At 46.5% G+C, this 27,522-nt stretch overlaps 1 protein-coding gene across 1 annotated transcript; it reads left to right on the top strand.

Moving 5' to 3' along the window:
* The first annotated feature begins 6,952 nt into the window (after positions 1-6,952).
* Positions 6,953-26,008, top strand: ap5s1 (adaptor related protein complex 5 subunit sigma 1). The gene is made up of 3 exons (XM_041854431.1): positions 6,953-7,237; positions 21,614-21,905; positions 25,807-26,008. Exons 1-3 carry the CDS (start codon positions 7,056-7,058, stop codon positions 25,933-25,935), a joined length of 603 nt encoding a protein of 200 aa, XP_041710365.1. The 5' UTR covers positions 6,953-7,055; the 3' UTR covers positions 25,936-26,008.
* The last annotated feature ends 1,514 nt before the right edge of the window (positions 26,009-27,522 follow it).

The raw sequence follows: 27,522 nt of genomic DNA, 5'->3' as shown, positions 1-27,522 counted from the left end.
ACAACGTAAGAACCACTAGATACAGGCTAGACAAAAGGCTCTAATGCTAGCTAGCTAGATAACCAGCCATGTACTGTAATTACCAATAGAAAAGCATCAGCTTCGTAGCTTCGTTATGCTAATGTGGTATAAATATACTAAATAATAAATAAATAAATAAATAATATACTAATAATTATTCCCTTCCATCTTCCTCACCAACACTTTTTTTGTAGTTTTTTTTTTTTATTCTGTGAATATCATTTAGCTAGCTATTCATTTTATCAAATTGTATCTATATTTAGCACAATAGAAAGTATGCTTCCAAACCAGAACCCTGTAAAAACGTGAAAGCGTTTGGTTGGAAGAAAAAGCCCTGTCCACCAGAGCTCGTGTTTTTCTGTGATGCCTGCTTTTTTTTATTTTATTTTTTTACAACCACAAAACTTTTGGCACAGGTTAATCGCAAACATTTTTTACAAAACTCTGAGCGCACAGATTCGACATTTGCAAGTGTAGTTTTGATTCACAGAAGAAGATTCACCAGTCGCAAGTTTAGTAAATTAGTTGCATTCATTCTCAAATGTAGTTGCATGCTTGCAAATCTTATTATATTTATTCACATTTCAACTTAACCTGTCTGTTTGTTTTTTTGTATTTATTCACACATCACGTTATGCGCTTGCAAGTTGCAATTATTCACAAAATAAGTTAATGTTTGCAAATATTTTTTGCAACTACAAAACTCTGTATACAGGTGCAACTCATATTTTACATGTGCAAATCATACTTTACATGCTTGTATAATTAAGTCAGTATTCTACCTCCATACATCTGCCTGTAGCTGACTGCCGAGAGTCAATGCAGTGTTTTTACTTTACCTAGTTAGCACAACAGCTAGCTAGCTAGCGAATCATGCTAACCATTTAGCTAACTTTAGCCACCTAGCTAAAAATGGATCAATGGGCTGTATACGATTATGGAGAGTGAATAGTTATATAGCTGTGGCCATCTGGCTAATACCAACAGAGGCTTTCTACAACAATAGAGTCATTCGCGCAGCTAGCTTCACGGTTCCTGCAGCTAGCGTGAAGCCAGCCCTCATTTGTTTGTTTATTTGCAAAAGCAGCAGCTACTATTCCTGGGGTCCACAAAAAACACAAAACATGACAAGTAACAAAACACTGATAGACAAGGGCAGTCACACAAATTAAAAATACAACAATATACAAACAATACAACTAAAAAATAAATGAAGCCGGTCAGTCAGCCAGCAGCTGAGAGTCAGAATAACCTACAGCCTCTGTGGGCTAAAATACTGTAGTTACCTTCCACTTTATGAGCAAGAATGAAGAGGTCACACTTAAAACCTACAAACCACATGACATGAGCTGTCAAAGCAGGGAATTATGAAAGAGTTGAGCCACACTTTTTTCAATGTAATCAAAAACACAAAAATTATAACTTGACCAAATAGGTCATAATTTCATGGAGTCTGTGAAGGAAGAAACCACATGGGGAAAGTGGTCAGCAAGTTAGGTCCCAGAAACAGATTTTTGTCACCAAGTCAAATTACTTTCATGTGTTAAGAGGTTTCATGATGCTTGTATCTAAAACCAAAGTAGATCATTTTAAGATTGTTCTATACATCAGTTGGGGTCTCTATGAGCTTCAATATGAGGTCGTAAACCTGGCATGAAAGTGCATCCTTGTAGCTGTGTGGGCTAATATAGTCAAAATGTTTGCCTTGGGGTGAGTTGAGCCAATGGATGAGTCAATGGCAAGTTGAGCCAATGGCCATGAGGTAAGTTGAGCCAATGAATGAGTCAATGGTAAGTTGAGCCAATGGCCTTGAGGTAAGTTGAGCCAATGAATGAGTCAATGGTAAGTTGAGCCAATGGCCATGAGGTAAGTTGAGCCAATGGTTGAGCCAATGGCAAGTTGAGCCAATGGCCATGAGGTAAGTTGAGCCAGTGGTTGAGCCAATGGCAAGTTGAGCCAATGGCCATGAGGTAAGTTGAGCCAATGAATGAGTCAATGGTAAGTTGAGCCAATGGCCATGAGGTAAGTTGAGCCAATGGTTGAGCCAATGGCAAGTTGAGCCAATGGCCATGAGGTAAGTTGAGCCAGTGGTTGAGCCAATGGCAAGTTGAGCCAATGGCCATGAGGTAAGTTGAGCCAATGGTTGAGCCAATGGCAAGTTGAGCCAATGGCCATGAAGTAAGTTGAGCCAATGGTTGAGCCAATGGCAAGTTGAGCCAATGTAAGTGTTTTCTTCCCAGGGCATCATCACTGGTAACACCAAAGCCTTAACTATGTAACAAAAATAAAAGTAAGTACAAAGGTTAGGTGTTAAAGGCCTTATCTGAGAACGAAGTGTATGTTAGGTGTTAAAGGCCTTATCTGAGAACGAAGTGTATGTTAGGTGTTAAATGCCTTATCTGAGAACGAAGTGTATGTTAGGTGTTAAAGGCCTTATCTGAGAACGAAGTGTATGTTAGGTGTTAAAGGCCTTATCTGAGAACGAAGTGTATGTTAGGTGTTAAATGCCTTATCTGAGAACGAAGTGTATGTTAGGTGTTAAAGGCCTTATCTGAGAACGAAGTGTATGTTAGATGTTAAAGGCCTTATCTGAGAAACGAAGTGTATGTTAGGTGTTAAAGGCCTTATCTGAGAACGAAGTGTATGTTAGGTGTTAAAGGCCTTATCTGAGAAACGAAGTGTATGTTAGGTGTTAAATGCCTTATCTGAGAACGAAGTGTATGTTAGGTGTTAAAGGCCTTATCTGAGAACGAAGTGTATGTTAGGTGTTAAAGGCCTTATCTGAGAACGAAGTGTATGTTAGGTGTTAAAGGCCTTATCTGAGAACGAAGTGTATGTTAGGTGTTAAAGGCCTTATCTGAGAACGAAGTGTATGTTAGGTGTTAAAGGCCTTATCTGAGAACGAAGTGTATGTTAGGTGTTAAAGGCCTTATCTGAGAACGTTGGATATAGTTTGCATCTCTGTTTGCATTAAGGTAGGCCTTTACTGAAAAGTATAATACATGAGTAAAACCCTAAAGTGAAGTACTAAAGTAAAAATATCTGTACTTTACTATTTATATTTTTCACAACTTTTACTTTTACTTCACTACATTCCTAAAGAAAATGATGTACTTTTTACTCCATACATTTTCCCTGACACCCAAAAGTACTTGTTACATTTTGAGTGCTTAGCAGGACAGGAAAATTGTCTAATTCATACACTTATCAAGAGAACATCCCTGGTCATCCCTACTGCCTCTGATCTGGCGAACTCACTAAACACACATGCTTCGTTTGTAAATGATGTCTGAGTGTTGCAGCGTGCCCCTGGCTATCTGTAAATTTAAAAAACAAGAAAACTGTGTCGTCTGGTTTGCTGAATATAAGGAATTTGAAATAATTTATACTTTTACCTTTGATACTTAAGTGTATTTTAGCAATTACATTTACTTTTGATACTTAAGTGTATTTAAAACCAAATACTTTGACTTTTACTCAAGTAGGATTTTACTGGGTGACTTTTACTTGAGTCATTTTCTATTAAGGTATCTTTACGTTTACTCAAGTATGCCAATTGGGTACTTTTTCCACTACTGGTAAAATAGGAACCACTCATTCAGTTTCACTCCATTAACACATTATACACTGCTCAAAAAAATAAAGGGAACACTTAAACAACACAATGTAACTCCAAGTCAATCACACTTCTGTGAAATCAAACTGTCCACTTAGGAAGCAACACTGATTGACAATACATTTCACATGCTGTTGTGCAAATGGAATAGACAACAGGTGGAAATTATAGGCAATTAGCAAGACACCCACAATAAAGGACTGGTTTTGCAGGTGGTGACCACAGACCACTTCCCAATTCCTATGCTTCCTGGCTGATGTTTTGGTCACTTTTGAATGCTGGCGGTGCTTTCACTCTAGTGGTAGCATGAGACGGAGTCTACAACCCACACAAGTGGCTCAGGTAGTGCAGCTCATCCAGGATGGCACATCAATGCGAGCTGTGGCAAGAAGGTTTGCTGTGTCTGTCAGCGTAGTGTCCAGACCATGGAGGTGCTACCAGGAGACAGGCCAGTACATCAGGAGACGTGGAGGAGGCCGTAGGAGGGCAACAACCCAGCAGCAGGACTGCTACCTCCGCCTTTGTGCAAGGAGGAGCAGGAGGAGCACTGCCAGAGCCCTGCAAAATGACCTCCAGCAGGCCACAAATGTGCATGTGTCTGCTCAAATGGTCAGAAACAGACTCCATGAGGGTGGTATGAGGGCCCGACGTCCACAGGTGGGGGTTGTGCTTACAGCCCAACTCCGTGCAGGACGTTTGGCATTTGCCAGAGAACACCAAGATTGGCAAATTCGACACTGGCGCCCTGTGCTCTTCACAGATGAAAGCAGGTTCACACTGAGCACGTGACAGACGTGACAGAGTCTGGAGACGCCGTGGAGAACGTTCTGCTGCCTACAACATCCTCCAGCATGACCGGTTTGGCAGTGGGTCAGTCATGGTGTGGGGTGGCATTTCTTTGGGGGGCCGCACAGCCCTCCATATGCTCGCCAGAGGTAGCCTGACTGCCATTAGGTACCGAGATGAGATCCTCAGACCCCTTGTGAGACCATATGCTGGTGCGGTTGGCCCTGGGTTCCTCCTAATGCAAGACAATGCTAGACCTCATGTGGCTGGAGTGTGTCAGCAGTTCCTGCAAGAGGAAGGCATTGATGCTATGGACTGGCCCGCCCGTTCCCCAGACCTGAATCCAATTGAGCACATCTGGGACATCATGTCTCGCTCCATCCACCAACGCCACGTTGCACCACAGACTGTCCAGGAGTTGGCGGTTGCTTTAGTCCAGGTCTGGGAGGAGATCCCTCAGGAGAACATCCGCCACCTCATCAGGAGCATGCCCAAGCGTTGTAGGGAGGTCATACAGTCACGTGGAGGCCACACACACTACTGAGCCTCATTTTGACTTGTTTTAAGGACATTACATCAAAGTTGGATCAGCCTGTAGTGTGGTTTTCCACTTTAATTTTGAGGGTAACTCCAAATCCAGACCTCCATGGGTTGATAAATTTGATTTCCATTGAGAATTTTTGTGTGATTTTGTTGTCAGCACATTCAACTATGTAAAGAAAAAAGTATTTAATAAGATTATTTCATTCATTCAGATCTAGGATGTGTTATTTTAGTGTTCCCTTAATTTTTTTGAGCAGTGTATTTATTCATTGCAGATGACACAACAGTAGTAGGCTTGATTACCAACAATGACGAGACCGCCTACAGGGAGGAGGTGAGGGCTCTGGGAGTGTGGTGCCAGGAAAATAACCTCTCACTCAACGTCAACAAAACAAAGGAGATGATCGTGGACTTCAGGAAACAGCAGAGGGTGCACCCACCTATCCACATCGACGGGACCGCAGGGAGAAGGTGGAAAGCTTCCTGGGCTCCCGAGTGGTGCAGTGGTCTAAGGCACTGCATCTCAGTGCTTGAGGCGTCACTACAGACCCCCTGGTTCGATTCCAGGCTGTATCACAACCGGCCGTGATTGGGAGTCCCATAGGGCGGCGCACAATTGGCCTGGTTAAATAAAGGTAAAATAAAATAAATAAATAAAAAAACACATCACTGACAAACTGAAGAAGGCGCAACAGAGCCTCTTCAACTTCAGGAGGATAAAGACATTTGGCTTGGCACCTAAAACCCTCACAAACTTTTACAGATGCACAATTGAGAGCATCCTGTCGGGCTGTATCACCGCCTGGTACGGCAACTGCACCGCCTGCAACCGCAAGGCTCTCCAGAGGGTGGTGCGGTCTGCACAACGCATTACCGGGGGCAAACTACCTGCCCTCCAAGACACCTACAGTACCCGATGTCACAGGAAGGCCAAAAAGATCATCAAGGACATCAACCACCCGAGCCACTGCCTGTTCACCCCGCTATCATCCAGAAGGCGAGGTCAGTACAGGTGCATCAAAGCTGGGACCGAGAGACTGAAAAACAGCTTATATCTCAAGGCCATCAGACTGTTCAACAGCCATCACTAGCACATTAGAGGCTGCTGCCTATAGACATAGACTAGAAATCACTGCCCACTTTAAGAAATGGAACACTAGCCACTTTAACAATGTTTACATATCTTGCATTACTCATCTCATATGTATATACTGTATTCTATAGTATTCTATGGTATCTTAGTCACTTTAATAATGTGTACATATCTTGCATTACTCATCTCATATGTATATACTGTATTCTATACTATTCATATCTTGCATTACTCATCTCATATGTATATACTGTATTCTATAGTATTCTATGGTATCTTAGTCACTTTAATAATGTGTACATATCTTGCATTACTCATCTCATATGTATATACTGTATTCTATAGTATTCTATGGTATCTTAGTCACTTTAATAATGTGTACATATCTTGCATTACTCATCTCATATGTATATACTGTATTCTATAGTATTCATATCTTGCATTAATCATCTCATATGTATATACTGTATTCTATAGTATTCATATCTTGCATTACTCATCTCATATGTATATACTGTATTCTATAGTATTCATATCTTGCATTACTCATCTCATATGTATATACTGTATTCTATAGTATTCTACTGTATCTTAGTCCATGCCGCTCTGACATCACTCCTCATTGCTTGTCCATATATGTATATATTCTTCATTCATTCCTTACCTAGATTTGTGTGTATTTGGTATATGTTGTGAAATTTTTAGATATTACTTGTTAGATATTACTGCACTGTCAGAGCTAGAAGCACAAGCATTTCGCTACACCCGCTATAACATCTGCTAAACACGTGTATGTGACCAATCAAATTTGATTTGCTTTCACGTGATCATGCTGGACGTCATCATTTTCCTGCCCTCTAGTGTTGAATCAAATAACTTCCTGGTCACCTGATCAAACCAGGAAGCAAAGCATAACAAGCCCTGCAATCTGACATCTCTGTAGTTATCGAGAGAAAGACTAACTAGATCGATATCTTAGGTCATTAAGCTAACACCATGGTTCAATGTTTTCTGATCCATACCATCGGCCCGGTAAGCACTCTGGCGCCCGGGGAGAGCCGCGTGCTCTACTCCCGTGTGTTTGGACCGGAGGAGGGCGCGCTGACCGGGGCGGACAGCGAACTGGGACCGGAACAGAGGCGGCTTCTGCGAAATGAGAAGGTAGCCGTGGTGGCGAGGTGAGATACGGCCCTGGCTCCGGTACTAGAAAGACGATGTTGTTGCATGCAGTTTGACATCCAGGCTAGGCCACTAACTTGACAATCCTGTAATGTCACATATGAATGTGATTTGCGTGTGCTTCTTTGAAAAGCACAATACCGTAAGTAGATCCTGGTCAAAAGTAGTGCACAAGAAAAGTAATGGGGTGCCATTTGGTCCCGATAAGAAAACATTTCCCCCAGCTTGCTATTTTCTGCTAACAGTACGCCCGGCCAAAGCTGGCGGGTTTTCCACAGCTACAACTCATAGCCAGTGGAGCAAAGGGACCAGGCTGCCCCCCCCCCCCCAAAACAAAAAAATTAGCAAGAAAAAAACCCATAAAGTAATTCATCTTTAGTCTCTCTGTATTTTAGGATGTTCGTTCAATTCGCAAGAGGCTGTATGTATCTCATCGGAGAAAGCATCCGAGCGAAACAGTGTCCCTCTGTCTCTGTACATTTAGCCCATCTGTCTGATGCTGTCTGGTCAAAACTATTTATTAGTATGATACTGTTGCTGCCCATAGCATTGAAAACAAGGGAAGTCAGCTAGCATTTGGCCTTCCTTTTTATATATTTTTTAATACAATAATAGCCAATCAGCTTTGAGCTAAATTGAGTGAACTCAACTGTGAATGGTGCACAAAAAAGAAGAAGGAAAGTGTCAAGGGAAGACAGTTTGGATTTGGCTTCATACCAATCACATCAAAAGCCAAACGTCATTGACAGAAAATACTCGAATTGTTGCATCTCGTTGTGTTGTAGGCCTAAATTAACCATGGATGGAGATAGGGATTTGGACTTGTGGTTTTACTTAATTCTCCGTACTGGCCAATGATTATAACGGCGATTCTGATCCAACCATACATTTCATACACTGTGCCCCTGGCCTGAGAGGATAGAAGTTCAATATGTAGCTATATGTAGTATGCAAATATTAACTAGCTGGCTAATCATTGCCCATGAAAGGAAGTTAGGCTAGCGAGCATTTTAGCCAGGTAGCCTAGGACAACAAAAACTAAAAGCTTGTACTGTATAAAAAAGTAATAGACCGTTTGGTCAGCATGAAAGAGAGGAGGATGGAATTGGCATTTCTAGGGTGAGTCAACATGTTGTTGTTTTTTCTTCTACTTGCACAAACACACAGAAATCAGCACCATGGGCAGCCACATGATATTTAGCTTATGTTGATTGGACTAAATTGTTTTTGGAATCTTTTAGTTGTCACACAACATATACCCTATACCTCCACACAACATATACCCTATACCCCCACACAACATATACCCTATACCTCCAGACAACATATACCCTATACCTCCAGACAACATATACCCTATACCTCCAGACAACATATACCCTATACCTCCACACAACATATACCCTATACCCCCACACAACATATACCCTATACCTCCAGACAACATATACCCTATACCTCCAGACAACATATACCCTATACCTCCAGACAACATATACCCTATACCTCCACACACAACATATACCCTATACCCCCACACAACATATACCCTATACCTCCAGACAACATATACCCTATACCTCCAGACAACATATACCCTATACCTCCAGACAACATATACCCTATACCTCCACACAACATATACCCTATACCTCCACACACAACATATACCCTATACCTCCACACACAACATATACCCTATACCTCCACACAACATATACCCTATACCTCCACACAACATATACCTCCACACAACATATACCCTATACCTCCAGACAACATATACCTCCAGACAACATATACCCTATACCTCCACACAACATATACCCTATACCTCCACACACAACATATACCCTATACCTCCACACACAACATATACCCTATACCTCCACACAACATATACCCTATACCTCCACACAACATATACCTCCACACAACATATACCCTATACCTCCAGACAACATATACCTCCAGACAACATATACCTCCACACAACATATACCCTATACCTTCACACAACATATACCCTATACCTCCACACACAACATATACCCTATACCTCCAGACATCATATACCCTATACCTCCACACAACATATACCCTATACCTCCAGACATCATATACCCTATACCTCCACACAACATATACCCTATACCCCCAGACACAACATATACCCTATACCTCCACACAACATATACCCTATACCTCCAGACATCATATACCCTATACCTCCAGACATCATATACCCTATACCTCCAGACACAACATATACCCTATACCCCCACACACCCATTCTCTTCTGCCCTCCTACACATATTCATATTAACCCTCCTTCACTCTCCCATTCATATCCACAGACCCATACACCCTCTCACACCCTCTCACCCACTCACACCCTCACACCCACTCACCCACTCACACCCTCTCACCCTCTCACACCCTCTCACCCACTCACACCCTCTCACCCACTCACACCCTCTCACCCACTCACACCCTCACATCCACTCCCACCCTCACACCCTCTCACCCACTCACACCCTCTCACATACTCACACCCTCTCACCCACTCACACCCTCTCACCCACTCACACCCTCTCACCCACTCACACCCTCTCACCCACTCACACCCTCTCACCCACTCACACCCTCTCACCCTCTCACCCACTCACACCCTCTCACCCACTCACACCCTCTCACACCCTCTCACCCACTCACACCCTCTCACCCACTCACACCCTCTCACCCACTCACACCCTCACACCCACTCACACCCTCACACCCTCTCTCCCACTCACACCCTCTCACATACTCACACCCTCTCACCCACTCACACCCTCTCACCCACTCACACCCTCTCACCCACTCACACCCTCTCACATACTCTCACCCACTCACACCCTCTCACCCACTCACACCCTCTCACCCACTCACACCCTCTCACCCACTCACACCCACTCACACCCTCTCACCCTCTCACACCCTCTCACCCACTCACACCCTCTCACCCACTCACACCCTCTCACCCACTCACACCCACTCACACCCTCTCACCCACTCACACCCACTCACACCCTCTCACCCTCTCACACCCTCTCACCCACACACAAATCACATCCAAAGAACAATTTAGGGCTGTCCGCAACATCAACAAAACATCTGTTCTTTCGACTAATCGAATGGTCGATATTTTCTAACGTGTATTTTTCCATCCTGTGTTTTAATCAAATCATCTATATGCATTGAGCTCGTCTGATAATTTAAGCACACTGTTTGATTAAATGATTAAGACACACAAATGACTAGAGGGAGTCCGACCAGCAATTGATTTGATTGTGCCGGGCCTGGCTCAGACTTGCTGCGCTGACAGCGAGTGACTGTGTTGTCTCTCTCTCCTCCCTGCTACAGCGACCACTACAGAACATCAACAGTGTTTATCGCGCTGTCCATGTTGCTGAAGCTGCAACAAAATTACAGCCATTTCTGACTGAAAAGTTCTGTTACTGAAATCCCTCATTTCTTTAGGAAAAACATTCCCTATGCCCTCAACCCTTTCTCTCTTTAGGTGACACATCGCATGCACGCGACCAATAGGGCCTGACCTATAGCATATCATAATCACATCAATAAATAGGTTATAACGAACTCTGAACACCGTAACACACGTGACAGCAAAATGGATGCAGAGGACGTGACAAATAAACTCAAAACGGGGGAATGTTTACTGGTTGCTCAGGAGGTAAAGGGGAAGTCGGATGTTGTGGAATAAATGTGACTAGTTGTGGAAAATACTGGAGATCAAGAAAAAGAAGGTAAGGAGGAAGCGGTCCGAGCATATTATGTGGGCCAACCAGCTGCTGTTAGATTACTATATAATTTCTCTGACCGTTTCGGAACAATGTAAACAATACTAAATAAATTATAAGCGTACTAGAGAGTCTGTAACGTTTTGTAAAGCCTTTATTACAGCAAAGACTAAACAGATGCATTCAGTCGTTTAGGCCTATTTTATTGTTAACACTAATTGTTCAATTGTTGCTTTGTTATTTTATTTTAAAACTAAAATGCTTGATTGCATTTTCAAATCATGAATGACTCGTATGCTGTGTGATGATATGAACAAAATGAATGATTGATTGATTCAGTAGCCTATATAAGTATTGAAATATAGGCCTAAAGTAAGCTACGGTATTAAGACTAGACAGGATGTTCTCTTAGGCCTACAGCTCGATGGTGGTTATACAAGGCTGCTATACTGAGACTACTAATGATAACGACATCACTAATTATTATAATGATAATCATAACAATAATAATAGTAATATTAACGATAATGAGATCAAGAAAAAGGAGGGTCATTATTATTATTATTATACATAAATAATATCTCACAATTTGGTGTAAACAACACTAAATAATTTTATAAACAATAACAGAGAGGCTGTAACACAAAAAAAAAAAAGTGTAGATCCTTTAGTACAGCAAAGCGACGATTAAAAACAGCCGAAATTTGTGAAATTGTTTACTTGACGTGTCGTTGCGTGAGGCTTGGCGCTCACGGAATCAGTAGGCTATTAAACAAACACTCAAACAGGCAACAGAAGCGGGATCTGTCTTATTTCTGTAGATACAATTGAAGTCGGAAGTATACGTACACTTAGGTTGGAGTCCTTAAAACTCGTTTGTCAACCACTCCACACATTTCTTGTTAACAAACTATAGTTTTGGCAAGTCGGTTAGGACATCTACTTTGTGCATGACACAAGTAATTTTTTCAACAATTGTTTACAGATTATTTCACTTATAATTTACATAATTTGAGTCAATTGGAGGTGTACCTGTGGATGTATTTCAAGGCCTACCTTCAAACTCAGTGCCTCTTTGCTTGACATCATGGGAAAATCTAAAGAAATCAGCCAAGACCTCAGAAACAAAATTGTAGACCTCCACAAGTCTGGTTCATCCTTGGGAGCAATTTCCAAATGTCTGAAGGTACCACGTTCATCTGTACAAACAATAGTACGCAAGTATAAACACCATGGGACCATGCAGCTGTCATACCGCTCAGGAAGGAGACGCGTTCTGTCTCCTAGAGATGAACGTACTTGCGTGCGAAAAGTGCAAATCAATCCCAGAACAACAGCAAAGGACCGTGTGAAGATGCTGGAGGAAACAGGTACAAAAGTATCTATATCCACAGTAAAACGAGTCCTATGTCGACATAACCTGAAAGGTCGCTCAGCAAGGAAGAAGCCACTGCTCCAAAACCGCCATAAAAAAGCCAGACTACAGTTTGCAACTGCACATGGGGACAAAGATCGTACTTTTTGGAGAAATGTCCTCTGGTCTGATGAAACAAAAATAGAACTGTTTGGCCATAATGACCATCGTTATGTTTGGAGGAAAAAGGGGGATGCTTGCAAGCCGAAGACACCATCCCAACCGTGAAGCACGGGGGTGGCAGCATCATGCTGTGGGGGTGCTTTGCTGCAGGAGGGACTGGTGCACAAAATAGATGGCATCATGAGGAAGGAAAATTATGTGGATATATTGAAGCAACATCTCAAGACATCAGTCAGGAAGTTAAAGCTTGGTCGCAAATGGTTCTTCCAAATGGACAATGATCCGAAGCCTACTTCCAAAGTTGTGGCAAAATGGCTTAAGAACAACAAAGTCAAGGTATTGGAGTGGCCATCACAAAGCCCTGACCTCAATCCTATAGAAAAGTTGTGGGCAGAACTGAAAAAGCAAGGAGGCCTACAAACCTGACTCCGTTACACCAGCTCTGTCAGGAGGAATGGGCCAAAATTCACCCAACTTATTGTGGGAAGCTTGTGGAAGCCTACCCGAAACGTTTAAACAATTTAAACAATTTAAAGGCAATGCTACCGAATACTAATTGAGTGTATGTAAACTTCTGACCCACTGGGAATGTGATGAAAGAAATAACAGCTGAAATAAATCATTTTAAATAACACCCTGAAATAAATAACACCCACTAGATCACTCCCTAAACCGCCTCACCCACTAGATCACTCCAGATACCGCCTCACCCACTAGATCACTCCCTAAACCGCCTCACCCACTAGACCACTCCCTAAACCGCCTCACCCACTAGACCACTCCCTAAACCGCCTCACCCACTAGATCACTCCCTAAACCGCCTCACCCACTTGATCACTCCCTAAACCGCCTCACCCACTAGATCACTCCAGATACCGCCTCACCCACTAGATCACTCCAGATACCGCCTCACCCACTAGATCACTCCCTAAACCGCCTCACCCACTAGAACACTCCCTAAACCGCCTCACCCACTAGATCACTCCAGATACCGCCTCACCCACTAGATCACTCCAGATACCGCCTCACCCACTAGATCACTCCCTAAACCGCCTCACCCACTAGAACACTCCCTAAACCGCCTCACCCACTAGATCACTCCCTAAACCGCCTCACCCACTAGATCACTCCCTAAACCGCCTCACCCACTAGATCACTCCAGATACCGCCTCACCCACTAGATCACTCCCTAAACCGCCTCACCCACTAGATCACTCCCTAAAACCGCCTCACCCACTAGATCACTCCCTAAACCGCCTCACCCACTAGATCACTCCCTAAACCGCCTCACCCACTAGATCACTCCCTAAACCGCCTCACCCACTAGATCACTCCCTAAACCGCCTCACCCACTAGATCACTCCCTAAACCGCCTCACCCACTAGATCACTCCCCTAAACCGCCTCACCCACTAGATCACTCCCTAAACCGCCTCACCCACTAGATCACTCCCTAAACCGCCTCACCCACTAGATCACTCCCGAAACCGCCTCACCCACTAGATCACTCCAGATACCGCCTCACCCACTAGACCACTCCCTAAACCGCCTCACCCACTAGACCACTCCCTAAACCGCCTCACCCACTAGACCACTCCCTAAACCGCCTCACCCACTAGATCACTCCCTAAACCGCCTCACCCACTAGATCACTCCCCTAAACCGCCTCACCCACTAGACCACTCCCTAAACCGCCTCACCCACTAGATCACTCCCTAAACCGCCTCACCCACTAGATCACTCCCTAAACCGCCTCACCCACTAGATCACTCCCTAAACCGCCTCACCCACTAGATCACTCCCCCCTAGATCACTCCTAAACCGCCTCACCCACTAGATCACTCCCTAAACCGCCTCACCCACTAGATCACTCCCTAAACCGCCTCACCCACTAGATCACTCCATAAACCGCCTCACCCACTAGATCACTCCAGATACCGCCTCACCCACTAGACCACTCCCTAAACCGCCTCACCCACTAGACCACTCCCTAAACCGCCTCACCCACTAGACCACTCCCTAAACCGCCTCACCCACTAGATCACTCCCTAAACCGCCTCACCCACTAGATCACTCCCTAAACCGCCTCACCCACTAGACCACTCCCTAAACCGCCTCACCCACTAGACCACTCCCTAAACCGCCTCACCCACTAGATCACTCCCTAAACCGCCTCACCCACTAGATCACTCCCTAAACCGCCTCACCCACTAGATCACTCCCTAAACCGCCTCACCCACTAGATCACTCCCTAAACCGCCTCACCCACTAGATCACTCCCTAAACCGCCTCACCCACTAGATCACTCCAGATACCGCCTCACCCACTAGATCACTCCCTAAACCGCCTCACCCACTAGATCACTCCCTAAACCGCCTCACCCACTAGATCACTCCCTAAACCGCCTCACCCACTAGATCACTCCCTAAACCGCCTCACCCACTAGATCACTCCAGATACCGCCTCACCCACTAGACCACTCCCTAAACCGCCTCACCCACTAGATCACTCCCCTAAACCGCCTCACCCACTAGATCACTCCTAAACCGCCTCACCCACTAGATCACTCCCTAAACCGCCTCACCCACTAGATCACTCCCTAAACCGCCTCACCCACTAGATCACTCCCTAAACCGCCTCACCCACTAGATCACTCCCTAAACCGCCTCACCCACTAGACCACTCCCTAAACCGCCTCACCCACTAGATCACTCCCTAAACCGCCTCACCCACTAGATCACTCCCTAAACCGCCTCACCCACTAGATCACTCCCTAAACCGCCTCACCCACTAGATCACTCCCTAAACCGCCTCACCCACTAGATCACTCCCTAAACCGCCTCACCCACTAGATCACTCCCTAAACCGCCTCACCCACTAGATCACTCCCTAAACCGCCTCACCCACTAGATCACTCCCTAAACCGCCTCACCCACTAGATCACTCCAGATACCGCCTCACCCACTAGATCACTCCCTAAACCGCCTCACCCACTAGACCACTCCCTAAACCGCCTCACCCACTAGACCACTCCCTAAACCGCCTCACCCACTAGATCACTCCCTAAACCGCCTCACCCACTAGACCACTCCCTAAACCGCCTCACCCACTAGATCACTCCCTAAACCGCCTCACCCACTAGATCACTCCCTAAACCGCCTCACCCACTAGATCACTCCCTAAACCGCCTCACCCACTAGATCACTCCAGATACCGCCTCACCCACTAGATCACTCCCTAAACCGCCTCACCCACTAGATCACTCCCTAAACCGCCTCACCCACTAGACCACTCCCTAAACCGCCTCACCCACTAGATCACTCCCTAAACCGCCTCACCCACTAGACCACTCCCTAAACCGCCTCACCCACTAGATCACTCCCCTAAACCGCCTCACCCACTAGATCACTCCCTAAACCGCCTCACCCACTAGATCACTCCCTAAACCGCCTCACCCACTAGATCACTCCCTAAACCGCCTCACCCACTAGATCACTCCCTAAACCGCCTCACCCACTAGACCACTCCCTAAACCGCCTCACCCACTAGATCACTCCCTAAACCGCCTCACCCACTAGAACACTCCCTAAACCGCCTCACCCACTAGATCACTCCCTAAACCGCCTCACCCACTAGAACACTCCCTAAACCGCCTCACCCACTAGATCACTCCAGATACCGCCTCACCCACTAGACCACTCCCTAAACCGCCTCACCCACTAGATCACTCCCTAAACCGCCTCACCCACTAGATCACTCCCTAAACCGCCTCACCCACTAGATCACTCCCTAAACCGCCTCACCCACTAGAACACTCCCTAAACCGCCTCACCCACTAGATCACTCCAGATACCGCCTCACCCACTAGAACACTCCCTAAACCGCCTCACCCACTAGATCACTCCAGATACCGCCTCACCCACTAGATCACTCCCTAAACCGCCTCACCCACTAGATCACTCCCTAAACCACCTCACCCACTAGACCACTCCCTAAACCACCTCACCCACTAGATCACTCCCTAAACCGCCTCACCCACTAGATCACTCCCTAAACCGCCTCACCCACTAGATCACTCCCTAAACCACCTCACCCACTAGATCACTCCCTAAACCGCCTCACCCACTAGATCACTCCCTAAACCACCTCACCCACTAGATCACTCCCTAAACCGCCTCACCCACTAGATCACTCCAGATACCGCCTCACCCACTAGATCACTCCCTAAACCGCCTCACCCACTAGATCACTCCCTAAACCACCTCACCCACTAGATCACTCCCTAAACCGCCTCACCCACTAGATCACTCCCTAAACCGCCTCACCCACTAGATCACTCCAGATACCGCCTCACCCACTAGACCACTCCCTAAACCGCCTCACCCACTAGATCACTCCCTAAACCACCTCACCCACTAGATCACTCCCTAAACCGCCTCACCCACTAGATCACTCCCTAAACCGCCTCACCCACTAGATCACTCCCTAAACCGCCTCACCCACTAGATCACTCCCTAAACCGCCTCACCCACTAGATCACTCCCTAAACCGCCTCACCCACTAGACCACTCCCTAAACCGCCTCACCCACTAGATCACTCCCTAAACCGCCTCACCCACTAGATCACTCCCTAAACCGCCTCACCCACTAGATCACTCCCTAAACCGCCTCACCCACTAGACCACTCCCTAAACCGCCTCACCCACTAGATCACTCCCTAAACCGCCTCACCCACTAGATCACTCCCTAAACCGCCTCACCCACTAGATCACTCCCTAAACCGCCTCACCCACTAGAACACTCCCTAAACCGCCTCACCCACTAGACCACTCCCTAAACCGCCTCACCCACTAGATCACTCCCTAAACCGCCTCACCCACTAGATCACTCCCTAAACCGCCTCACCCACTAGATCACTCCAGATACCGCCTCACCCACTAGATCACTCCCTAAACCGCCTCACCCACTAGAACACTCCCTAAACCGCCTCACCCACTAGATCACTCCCTAAACCGCCTCACCCACTAGATCACTCCCTAAACCGCCTCACCCACTAGATCACTCCCTAAACCGCCTCACCCACTAGATCACTCCCTAAACCGCCTCACCCACTAGATCACTCCCTAAACCGCCTCACCCACTAGACCACTCCCTAAACCGCCTCACCCACTAGATCACTCCCTAAACCGCCTCACCCACTAGATCACTCCCTAAACCGCCTCACCCACTAGATCACTCCCTAAACCGCCTCACCCACTAGACCACTCCCTAAACCGCCTCACCCACTAGATCACTCCCTAAACCGCCTCACCCACTAGACCACTCCCTAAACCGCCTCACCCACTAGATCACTCCCTAAACCGCCTCACCCACTAGATCACTCCAGATACCGCCTCACCCACTAGATCACTCCCTAAACCGCCTCACCCACTTGATCACTCCAGAAACCGCCTCACCCACTTGATCACTCCAGAAACCGCCTCACCCACTAGATCACTAGGTACAGCGGCACCTCTTAAACACCACAGAAGAAGATGAAAAGCCTCAACAGGAAGTTGTCTTTGTTGCCATCCTTCATCGAGTTTTCAAACCTGTCTTTGATACTTGATAAAAGCCAGTAGCTTTTTTTGGAAAATAAAGTCCCTTTTAAAAAAAAGTATTTTGGAACAAAATAACAGTTTCATTGTTTGTATTTATCACCACGTTCTGAAATACCCAACAATAATACACCCATTCAGTCAATATAGATAGATGGAGCACCAATCACTAGCCTGGATGTGGAGTCATGCATGGAGAGAGTACCAGTCGACCTCTAGGAAGTCTGACTTCATTCAATCTGAAATTCTAATGTGCAAATGATAAATCAATATCATGTTTGCCTAGAAGTTCCTTTTCCTAAAAGTAATACATTGCATTATTATTGTCATGATTGAGTATCCATAATGTCTGCCAACTTGAAAAAGAAACTGCAAAGTGTGTTAGATATTTCATGTCAGTGGTACTATGCAGTACAACACTGACACATGTAACAATCTAATGCAAATGCTTGAATCACAAATAATTTCTCATGTTTGCCATTTCATTTCGTTCCGCATTAATTTTGACAAAAAGAAAATGAATTCTCAATTGCAATAGACAATTATTTTCCATACTCTGTGTGGTTGAAGACTTTCAACATGCAAATTATCAATCAAATTCGATAAATCAATAGCAATGCTTCATTTTGCTGTTTCGTTTCCTCATTGCTCCTTTGCGTTTTTGTTTTTGATGTGTTAGGCCTGTCAATCAAACATGGTATGCGGGGTTTTGGTAACGTGAGACGGAAGAGGTTGCCTGGGCTTGCTAGCTATGCTCAGACAGTAATACCAGTACTCGTCATCTCTTAAAGTATTTCTGGATCAGAGAGGAAGAGGCTGTACTACATACTGAATAGATCATCTCTGCTATGCTGGCTAGGACAGCCACAGTGGCTTCACGTTACCCAAACCCAGCCCACAGTATTTCATTTGACAATCAACACAAGTCGAAAACCCACAGATGAGGGGGTCCAGATTCAGGTAACCCGTCACCTGAAAGGGGCCTCTGATTGTGAATTCGGGAGGAGGCGTTACACAGGGGAGAGGGATCCGCTGCAGTGAGGGTCAACATCAAGTTTCGGACCACCTGTCTCAAAGCCAGCCTCTACCCCCAAGCCACAAGCCTGTTCCTACAGCTGAACCCTGGGCCGACTACTGCACCCTACCACATACTGAACCCTGGGCCGACTACTGCAGCCTACCACACACTGAACCCTGGGCCGACTACTGCAGCCTACCACACACTGAACCCTGGGCCGACTCCACCCTACCACACACTGAACCCTGGGCCGACTACTGCAGCCTACCACACCCTGGGCCGACTACTGCACCCTACCACACACTGAACCCTGGGCTGACTAGTGCACCCTACCACACACTGAACCCTGGGCTGACTAGTGCACCCTACCACACACTGAACCCTGGGCCGACTACTGCACCCTACCACACACTGAACCCTGGGCCGACTACTGCAGCCTACCACACACTGAACCCTGGGCCGACTACTGCACCCTACCACACACTGAACCCTGGGCCGACTACTGCAGCCTACCACACACTGAACCCTGGGCCGACTACTGCAGCCTACCACACACTGAACCCTGGGCCGACTACTGCACCCTACCACACACTGAACCCTGGGCCGACTACTGCAGCCTACCACACACTGAACCCTGGGCCGACTACTGCAGCCTACCACACACTGAACCCTGGACCGACTACTGCACCCTACCACACACTGAACCCTCTGAACCCTGGGCTGACTACTGCACCCTACCACACACTGAACCCTGGGCTGACTACTGCAGCCTACCACACACTTACCATGTATTCCTATTCTGTACACACTGAAATGACTTTAGCCTACCGGACCAATAGTTATGTCACCTTACTGCACTGCTAATGGAAATGATGTCATCTCGTTCTATGCTGCTGTTGCATTGTACCTTATTCCACTCACTATGCACATGGACAAACAATGTCCGTACTCTATCCCTATAGGCTATTTAAAATACATCTTATTTTCATTTAGCCTATATCTCTGCATGCCTCTCTTGTTTAGTTTATTTAGTATTTGTATTAGTATGTTATACTATGTCACTTATTTGATTACTATGTCACTTATTTAATTACTATGTCACTTATTTGATTACTATGTCACTTATTTGATTACTATGTCACTGTGTGCGTAGCCTGCAAGTACCTGATAATAACATGTGATTTGTCATCACTAGTGGATCCAGGTGACCAGGACCAGCCCTTATTATCTGACCAGAACCCTCCTTATCTGACCAGGACCAGCCCTCCTTATCTGACCAGGACCAGCCCTCCTTATCTGACCAGGACCAGCCCTCCTTATCTGACCAGCACCAGCCCTCCTTATCTGACCAGGACCAGCCCTCATTATCTGAACAGAACCAGCCCTCCTTATCTGACCAGAACCCTCCTTATCTGACCAGGACCAGCCCTCCTTATCTGACCAGGACCAGCCCTCCTTATCTGACCAGGATCAGCCCTCCTATTTTCTGACCAGGACCAGCCCTCCTTATCTGACCAGGACCAGCCCTCCTTATCTGACCAGGACCAGCCCTTATTATCTGACCAGAACCCTCCTTATCTGACCAGGACCAGCCCTCCTTATCTGACCAGGACCAGCCCTCCTTATCTGACCAGGACCAGCCCTCCTTATCTGACCAGGACCAGCCCTCCTTATCTGACCAGCACCAGCCCTCCTTATCTGACCAGGACCAGCCCTCATTATCTGAACAGAACCAGCCCTCCTTATCTGACCAGAACCCTCCTTATCTGACCAGGACCAGCCCTCCTTATCTGACCAGGACCAGCCCTCCTTATCTGACCAGGACCAGCCCTCCTTATCTGACCAGGATCAGCCCTCCTATTTTCTGACCAGGACCAGCCCTCCTTATCTGACCAGGACCAGCCCTCCTTATCTGACCAGAACCCTCCTTTTCTGATATATTTTACACACATAACCATTTACACTACTTTCCCACAAACCATTCTTCAAATGGACATCCAGCCAATGTATCTTAAATAATACAAATCTATAAATATATCAAAATAAGTGGCGACAGGAAGTAGGCAAAACGCCTTGCCTCCAACTAGCAGCTGTAGTGTGGCCGGTCAGGAGAAGGGCATGTGGGCTGTGGGAGGCAAACAACACGTGGACGGCAGGAGCACGGCTGCTGCTTGACGAAGTGGGCTATCGCGGGTGCCCCGTGAATGAGGCAATGGCCGAAAAAGCTGTCGCTCGACCACTGGAGGGACACCGGCCCTCCCGAGTGCTCGTTGCTAACTGGGTCGACCAAACTCTCTCTCCGTAATACCATCTCTGTCTCTCAGGCAGGTGTGTAGTGCAGTGACCCAGTCCTGTGTTGCTCAGGCCGGGTGTTGGTAGCAGGTAAAATAACTCTCTCTCTCTACTCCATCCCTCTCTCAGACAGGTGCGTAGCGCGGTGACCCTGTCCCGTGAGGCCTCAGGCCGGGTGTTGGTAGAGACCGTACTGGGAGAGGAGCTAGTGGCTCTCCAAGAGGCTGACAGCGGGGTGCAGCGGCTGGGGAGGGGAGAGCCCTGGACTGGGGAGAGGAGTGCCCTGTGGCTGGGGGTCCAGAGCCTAGCCTTCACCCTGGTCACTGAGCCCCATGAGAACCTGCTTCTGGCTGAGGGAACCCTGAAGAACATCACCAGACATTGTCTGGAACATCTACGCATGCTTGGGCCCGGGAGCGAGGTGAGAGGTGTGAGGTGAGAGGTGTGAGGTGAGAGGTGTGAGGTGTGAGGTGTGAGGTGTGAGGTGAGAGGTGTGAGGTGAGAGGTGTGAGGTGAGAGGTGTGAGGTGTGAGGTGAGAGGTGAGAGGTGAGAGGTTAGAGGTGTGCCAGATGGTCTAGATTAATGTTGTCACTGGGGCTATCTTCTCTGTTCTTCATTTAGAAGAATATACAGAAATATATGGCTCTGGACACAACCTGAAAAACACTGGGTCCTAATTGATCACTGTGGATTGAGGAGAAGGAGTAGCAGAGTCTTTAGGTGTTTTAAACATCAATGGAGGTTGTGTTGGGCCAGGTAGGGCTTGTCAGGTTGGGATGGGGCCAGGTAGAGTTTGTCAGGTTGGGATGGGGCCAGGTAGGGCTTGTCTGGTTGGGATGGGGCCAGGTAGGGCTTGTCAGGTTGGGATGGGGCCAGGTAGGGCTTGTCAGGTTGGGATGGGGCCAGGTAGGGCTTGTCTGGTTGGGATGGGGCCAGGTAGGGCTTGTCCGGTTGGGATGGGGCCAGGTAGGGCTTGTCAGGTTGGGATGGGGTCAGGTAGGGCTTGTCAGGTTGTGATGGGGCCAGGTAGGGCTTGTCAGGTTGGGATGGGGCCAGGTAGGGCTTGTCAGGTTGTGTTGGGGCCAGGTAGGGCTTGTCCGGTTGTGTTGGGGCCAGGTAGGGCTTGTCAGCTTGTGTTGGGGCCAGGTAGGGCTTGTCAGGTTGGGATGGGGCCAGGTAGGGCTTGTCAGGTTGTGTTGGGGCCAGGTAGGGCTTGTCAGCTTGTGTTGGGGCCAGGTAGGGCTTGTCAGGTTGGGATGGGGCCAGGTAGGGCTTGTCAGGTTGTGTTGGGGCTGGGTAGGGCTTGTCAGGTTGTGTTGGGCCAGGTAGGGCTTGTCAGGTTGTGTTGGGACCAGGTAGGGCTTGTCATGTTGTGTTGGGGCCAGGTAGGGCTTGTCATGTTGTGTTGGGGCCAGGTAGGGCTTGTCAGGTTGTGTTGGGGCCAGGTAGGGCTTGTCAGGTTGTGTTGGGGCCAGGTAGGGCTTGTCAGGTTGTGTTGGGGCCAGGTAGGGCTTGTCAGGTTGTGTTGGGACCAGGTGGTGCTTGTCAGGTTGTGTTGGGGCCAGGTAGGGCTTGTCAGGTTGTGTTGGGCCAGGTAGGGCTTGTCAGGTTGTGTTGGGGCCAGGTAGGGCTTGTCAGGTTGTGTTGGGGCCAGGTAGGGCTTGTCAGGTTGTGTCCTGGCAGTAAAGACGTCTGAATAGCTAATCAATGGCTACCTACGACGGACGCACTGACTATACACATTCACAGGTCTCTATCAACACACCCTGACATTCACAGGTCTCTATCAACATACACCCTCACATTCACACATATTCAGCATAAATACTGCATTTGTAAAGTATTCAGACCCCTTCCCTTTTTCCACATTTTGTTACGTTACAGCCTTATTCTAAAATGGATTAAAGAAAAAAATATCTACATCAATCTACACACAAAGCCCATAATGACAAAGCGAAAACAGGTTTTTAGAAATCTTTGCAAATATATTAAAAAATAAACATAAGTAAGTATTCAGAGCATTTGCTATGAGACTTGAAATTGAGCTCAGGTGCATCCTGTTTCCATTGATTATCCTTGAGATGTTTCTACAACTTGATTGGAGTCCACCTGTGGTAAATTCAATTGATTGGACATGAGTTGGAAAGGCACACACATGTCTATGTAAGGTCCCACAGTTGACAGTGCATGTCAGAGCAAAAACCAAGCCATGAGGTCAAAATAATTGTCTGTAGAGCTCCGAGACATGATTGTGTCGAGGCACAGAACTGGGGAAGGGTACCCAAAACATTTCTGCAGCATTGAAGGTCCCCAAGAACACAGTGGCCTCCATCATTCTTAAATGGAAGAAGTTTGGAACCACCAAGACTCTTCCTAGAGCTGGCCGCCCGGCCAAACTGAGCAATCGGGGGAGAAGGGCCTTGGTCAGGGAGGTGACCAAGAACCCGATGGTCACTCTGACAGAGCTCTAGAGTTTCTCTGTGGAGATGGGAAAACCTTCCAGAAGGACAACCATCTCTGCAGCACTCCACCAATCAGGCCTTTATGGTAGAGTGGCCAGACGGAAGCCACTCCTCAGTAAAAGGCACATCACAGCCCGCTTGGAGTTTGCCAAAAGGCACCTAAAGACTCTCAGACCATGAGAAACAAGATTCTCTGGTCTGATGAAACCAAGATTGAACTCTTTGGCCTGAATGCCAAGCGTCACGTCTGGAGGAAACCTGGCACCATCCCTACGGTGAAGCATGGTGGTGGCAGCATCATGCTGTGGGGATGTTTTTCAGCAGCAGGGACTGGGAGACTAGTCAGGATTGAGGCAAAGATTAACGGAGCAAAGTACAGAGAGATCCTTGATGAAAACCTGCTCCAGAGCACTCAGGACCTCAGACTGGGACGAAGGTTCACCTTCCAACAGGACAACGACCCTAAGCACACAGCCAAAACAACGCAGGAGTGGCTTCGGGACAAGTTTCTGAATGTCCTTGAGTGGCCCAGCCAGAGCCCGGACTTGAACCCGATTGAACATATCTGGAGACCTGAAAATAGCTGTGCAGCGACGCTCCCCATCCAACCTGACAGAGCTTGAGAGGATCTGCAGAGAAGAATGGGAGAAACTCCCCAAATACAGGTGTGCCAAGCTTGTAGCGTCATACCCAAGAAGACTTGAGGCTGTAATCGCGGCCATAGGTGCTTCAACAAAGTATTGAGTAAAGGGTCTGAATACTTATGTAAATGTGATATTTCCGTTTATTTTTTATTTTTATACATTTGCTAAAATTTATAAAAACCTGTTTTCGCTTTGTCATTATTGGGTATTGTGTGTAGATTGATTGAGGGAAAGAACAATTTAATCTATTTTAGAATAAGGCTGTAACACAACAACGTGGAAAAAGTCAAGGGGTGTGAATACTTTACGAATGCACTGTTTTGTCAAAATTGCCAATTGATGGACAGCAATATTCAAACCTTATCTCTGATTTCCAAGTAAATTTATGTCAGAGCTGAGACTGGACCATTCAGGAACACTCAACACTTCTTGGAAAGCCATTATGGCGTGTCTTTGGCATTAACATTTGTGTAATTATCCAAGGGTATTCAGAAGACTGAGGCAGGCCTTTCACTGACATGGACTGAGGAGTTTGTCAGCATCAAAATAAATATGAATGGAGCAAATCCAAGGAAAACCTGCCTGTCGTCTGAAAACCCTGTGATGGAGGATTTATTTTCCAGTGAGACAATTACATAATGTTTAATGCCAAAGACACACCAGAATTTTTTTCTCCAAGAGGTGTTGCATGTTCCTGAGTGGTAACAGCATCAGTCCTGACTTAAATTTGCTGTGAAAATCTGAGAATATTTCTGTCCCAACCAAACGTATTGAGCTTGATCCAACTGGATTATTGTTGCCCTAAGAGTTGTGCAAAGTTAGCACAATCTTATTCAAAATTATTCACATCAAGTATTAACTCTGTGGTGTGGAGACATACGCAATCAAGACGTCTTCGTCATTTAAAAAAATATATATATCATTTGGAGAAATAAAATCATAATTTAACTTAACTTTGAAAATGTGGAGTAGGTTGTGTAGGTAAAATATGAATTCCTGTTTAAGACTGCTAGGGTGTATAGACTCTAGCTAACAGTCTGGTTTTATTTCTATCTGAACTAGTGTTAAGTCCTTGTTTGTTTTTTAAGATCTGGATTCTCTATTTCGTACCTGAATTCTCTGGATTATGAGGAAGTATTTTGTTATATGGTTTGCACCTGTAGTTTTCTCTGCATGTGACAAATAAACTTTGATTGATTTTGTTGTATTCTTCAGGTCCTGTTGAAGAGTGACCGTATCGATGTCCTGCTCCACCGTCTGTTGCCCCACGGTCAGCTGCTGTTCCTCAACCATCGCTTCACCCAGAGTCTGGAGAAGGAGCTGGCGAATTACATGGCCCAATGAGAGAGAAGGAGCTGGCGAATTACATGGCCCAATGAGAGAGAAGGAGCTGGCTAATTACATGGCCCAATGAGAGAGAAGGAGCTGGCTAATTACATGGCCCAATGAGAGAGAAGGAGCTGGTTAATTACATGGCCCAATGAGAGAGAAGGAGCTGGCTAATTACATGGCCCAATGAGAGAGAAGGAGCTGGCTAATTACATGGCCCAATGAGAGAGAAGGAGCTGGCTAATTACATGGCCCAATGAGAGAGAAGGAGCTGGCGAATTACATGGCCCAATGAGAGAGAAGGAGCTGGCGAATTACATGGCCCAATGAGAGAGAAGGAGCTGGCTAATTACATGGCCCAATGAGAGAGAAGGAGCTGGCTAATTACATGGCCCAATGAGAGAGAAGGAGCTGGCTAATTACATGGCCCAATGAGAGAGAAGGAGCTGGCTAATTACATGGCCCAATGAGAGAGAAGGAGATGACTAATTACATGGCCCAATGAGAGAGAAGGAGCTGGCTAATTACATGGCCCAATGAGAGAGAAGGAGCTGGCTAATTACATGGCCCAATGAGAGAGAAGGAGATGACTAATTACATGGCCCAATGAGAGAGAAGGAGCTGGCTAATTACATGGCCCAATGAGAGAGAAGGAGCTGGCTAATTACATGGCCCAATGAGAGAGAAGGAGCTGGCTAATTACATGGCCCAATGAGAGAGAAGGAGATGACTAATTACATGGCCCAATGAGAGAGAAGAGGACGGCATATTATTGCCAAAAGAAGGTATGCAATAATACTAGTCAACATTAGGCACCAAACGGCCGGTCTGAAATGGCCAGATGCCATCCAAACGTATTTTTTTTGTTTTGTTTTTTGCATGTTTTCGTTTAATGTTTAAAAATAATAATTATGCCGCTCTCTAATGAACACTACCCTCGGATAGCCTCAGGGGAATAGGAGCTTCTTCTTCTCTCTCTTGGGATACCATGGGCTAACAGGAAGTGTGTTGACCTGAGGGGCTAACAGGAAGTGAAGAACAGAAAGACACAACTGGACAGCTATCCATCACACAGAGACTGTTATTGTCACAGAGCTGCATTCAATAATGGCCAGAAGAGTCTCTCTCTCTCGCTCTCTCGCTCTCTCTCTCTCGCTCTCTCTCTCTCTCTCGCTCTCTCTCTCTCGCTCTCTCGCTCTCTCGCTCTCTCTCTCTCTCTCTCTCTCGCTCTCTCGCTCTCTCGCTCTCTCGCTCTCTCGCTCTCTCGCTCTCTCGCTCTCTCTCGCTCTCTCTCGCTCTCTCTCAAAACAATGGAGTCATGACTGTGACCATCCAGGAGATGGCACTATCATCTTGTGGAATTTAACCTTTGTGGCAGAGATCTACCAAACAAATAATATTTGTCACATGCGCCGAATACAACAGGTGTAGACCTTACCGTGAAATGCTTACTTACAAGCCCTTAACCAACACTGCAGTTTTACTAAAGTAAAACAACAATGTAACACAATAAAATAACAATAATGAAGCTATATACAGGGGGTACCGTTACCGAGTCAATGTGTGGGGGTACAGGTTAGTTGAGGTAATATGTAGATAGGT

The sequence above is a fragment of the Coregonus clupeaformis genome, chromosome 29 (genome assembly GCF_020615455.1).
Source record: "Coregonus clupeaformis isolate EN_2021a chromosome 29, ASM2061545v1, whole genome shotgun sequence".
NCBI lineage: Eukaryota > Metazoa > Chordata > Actinopteri > Salmoniformes > Salmonidae > Coregonus > Coregonus clupeaformis.
This window is presented reverse-complemented; position numbering and strand designations above follow the sequence as displayed.

Bases quoted from the DNA above. Each gene is read 5' to 3' on its own strand.
- ap5s1 (XM_041854431.1), top strand. From the start codon at position 7,056: ATGGTTCAATGTTTTCTGATCCATACCATCGGCCCGGTAAGCACTCTG. The intron at 7,238-21,613 runs GTGAGATACGGC...TCCCTCTCTCAG, and splicing joins AAGGTAGCCGTGGTGGCGAG to ACAGGTGCGTAGCGCGGTGA. The intron at 21,906-25,806 runs GTGAGAGGTGTG...TGTATTCTTCAG, and splicing joins TGCTTGGGCCCGGGAGCGAG to GTCCTGTTGAAGAGTGACCG.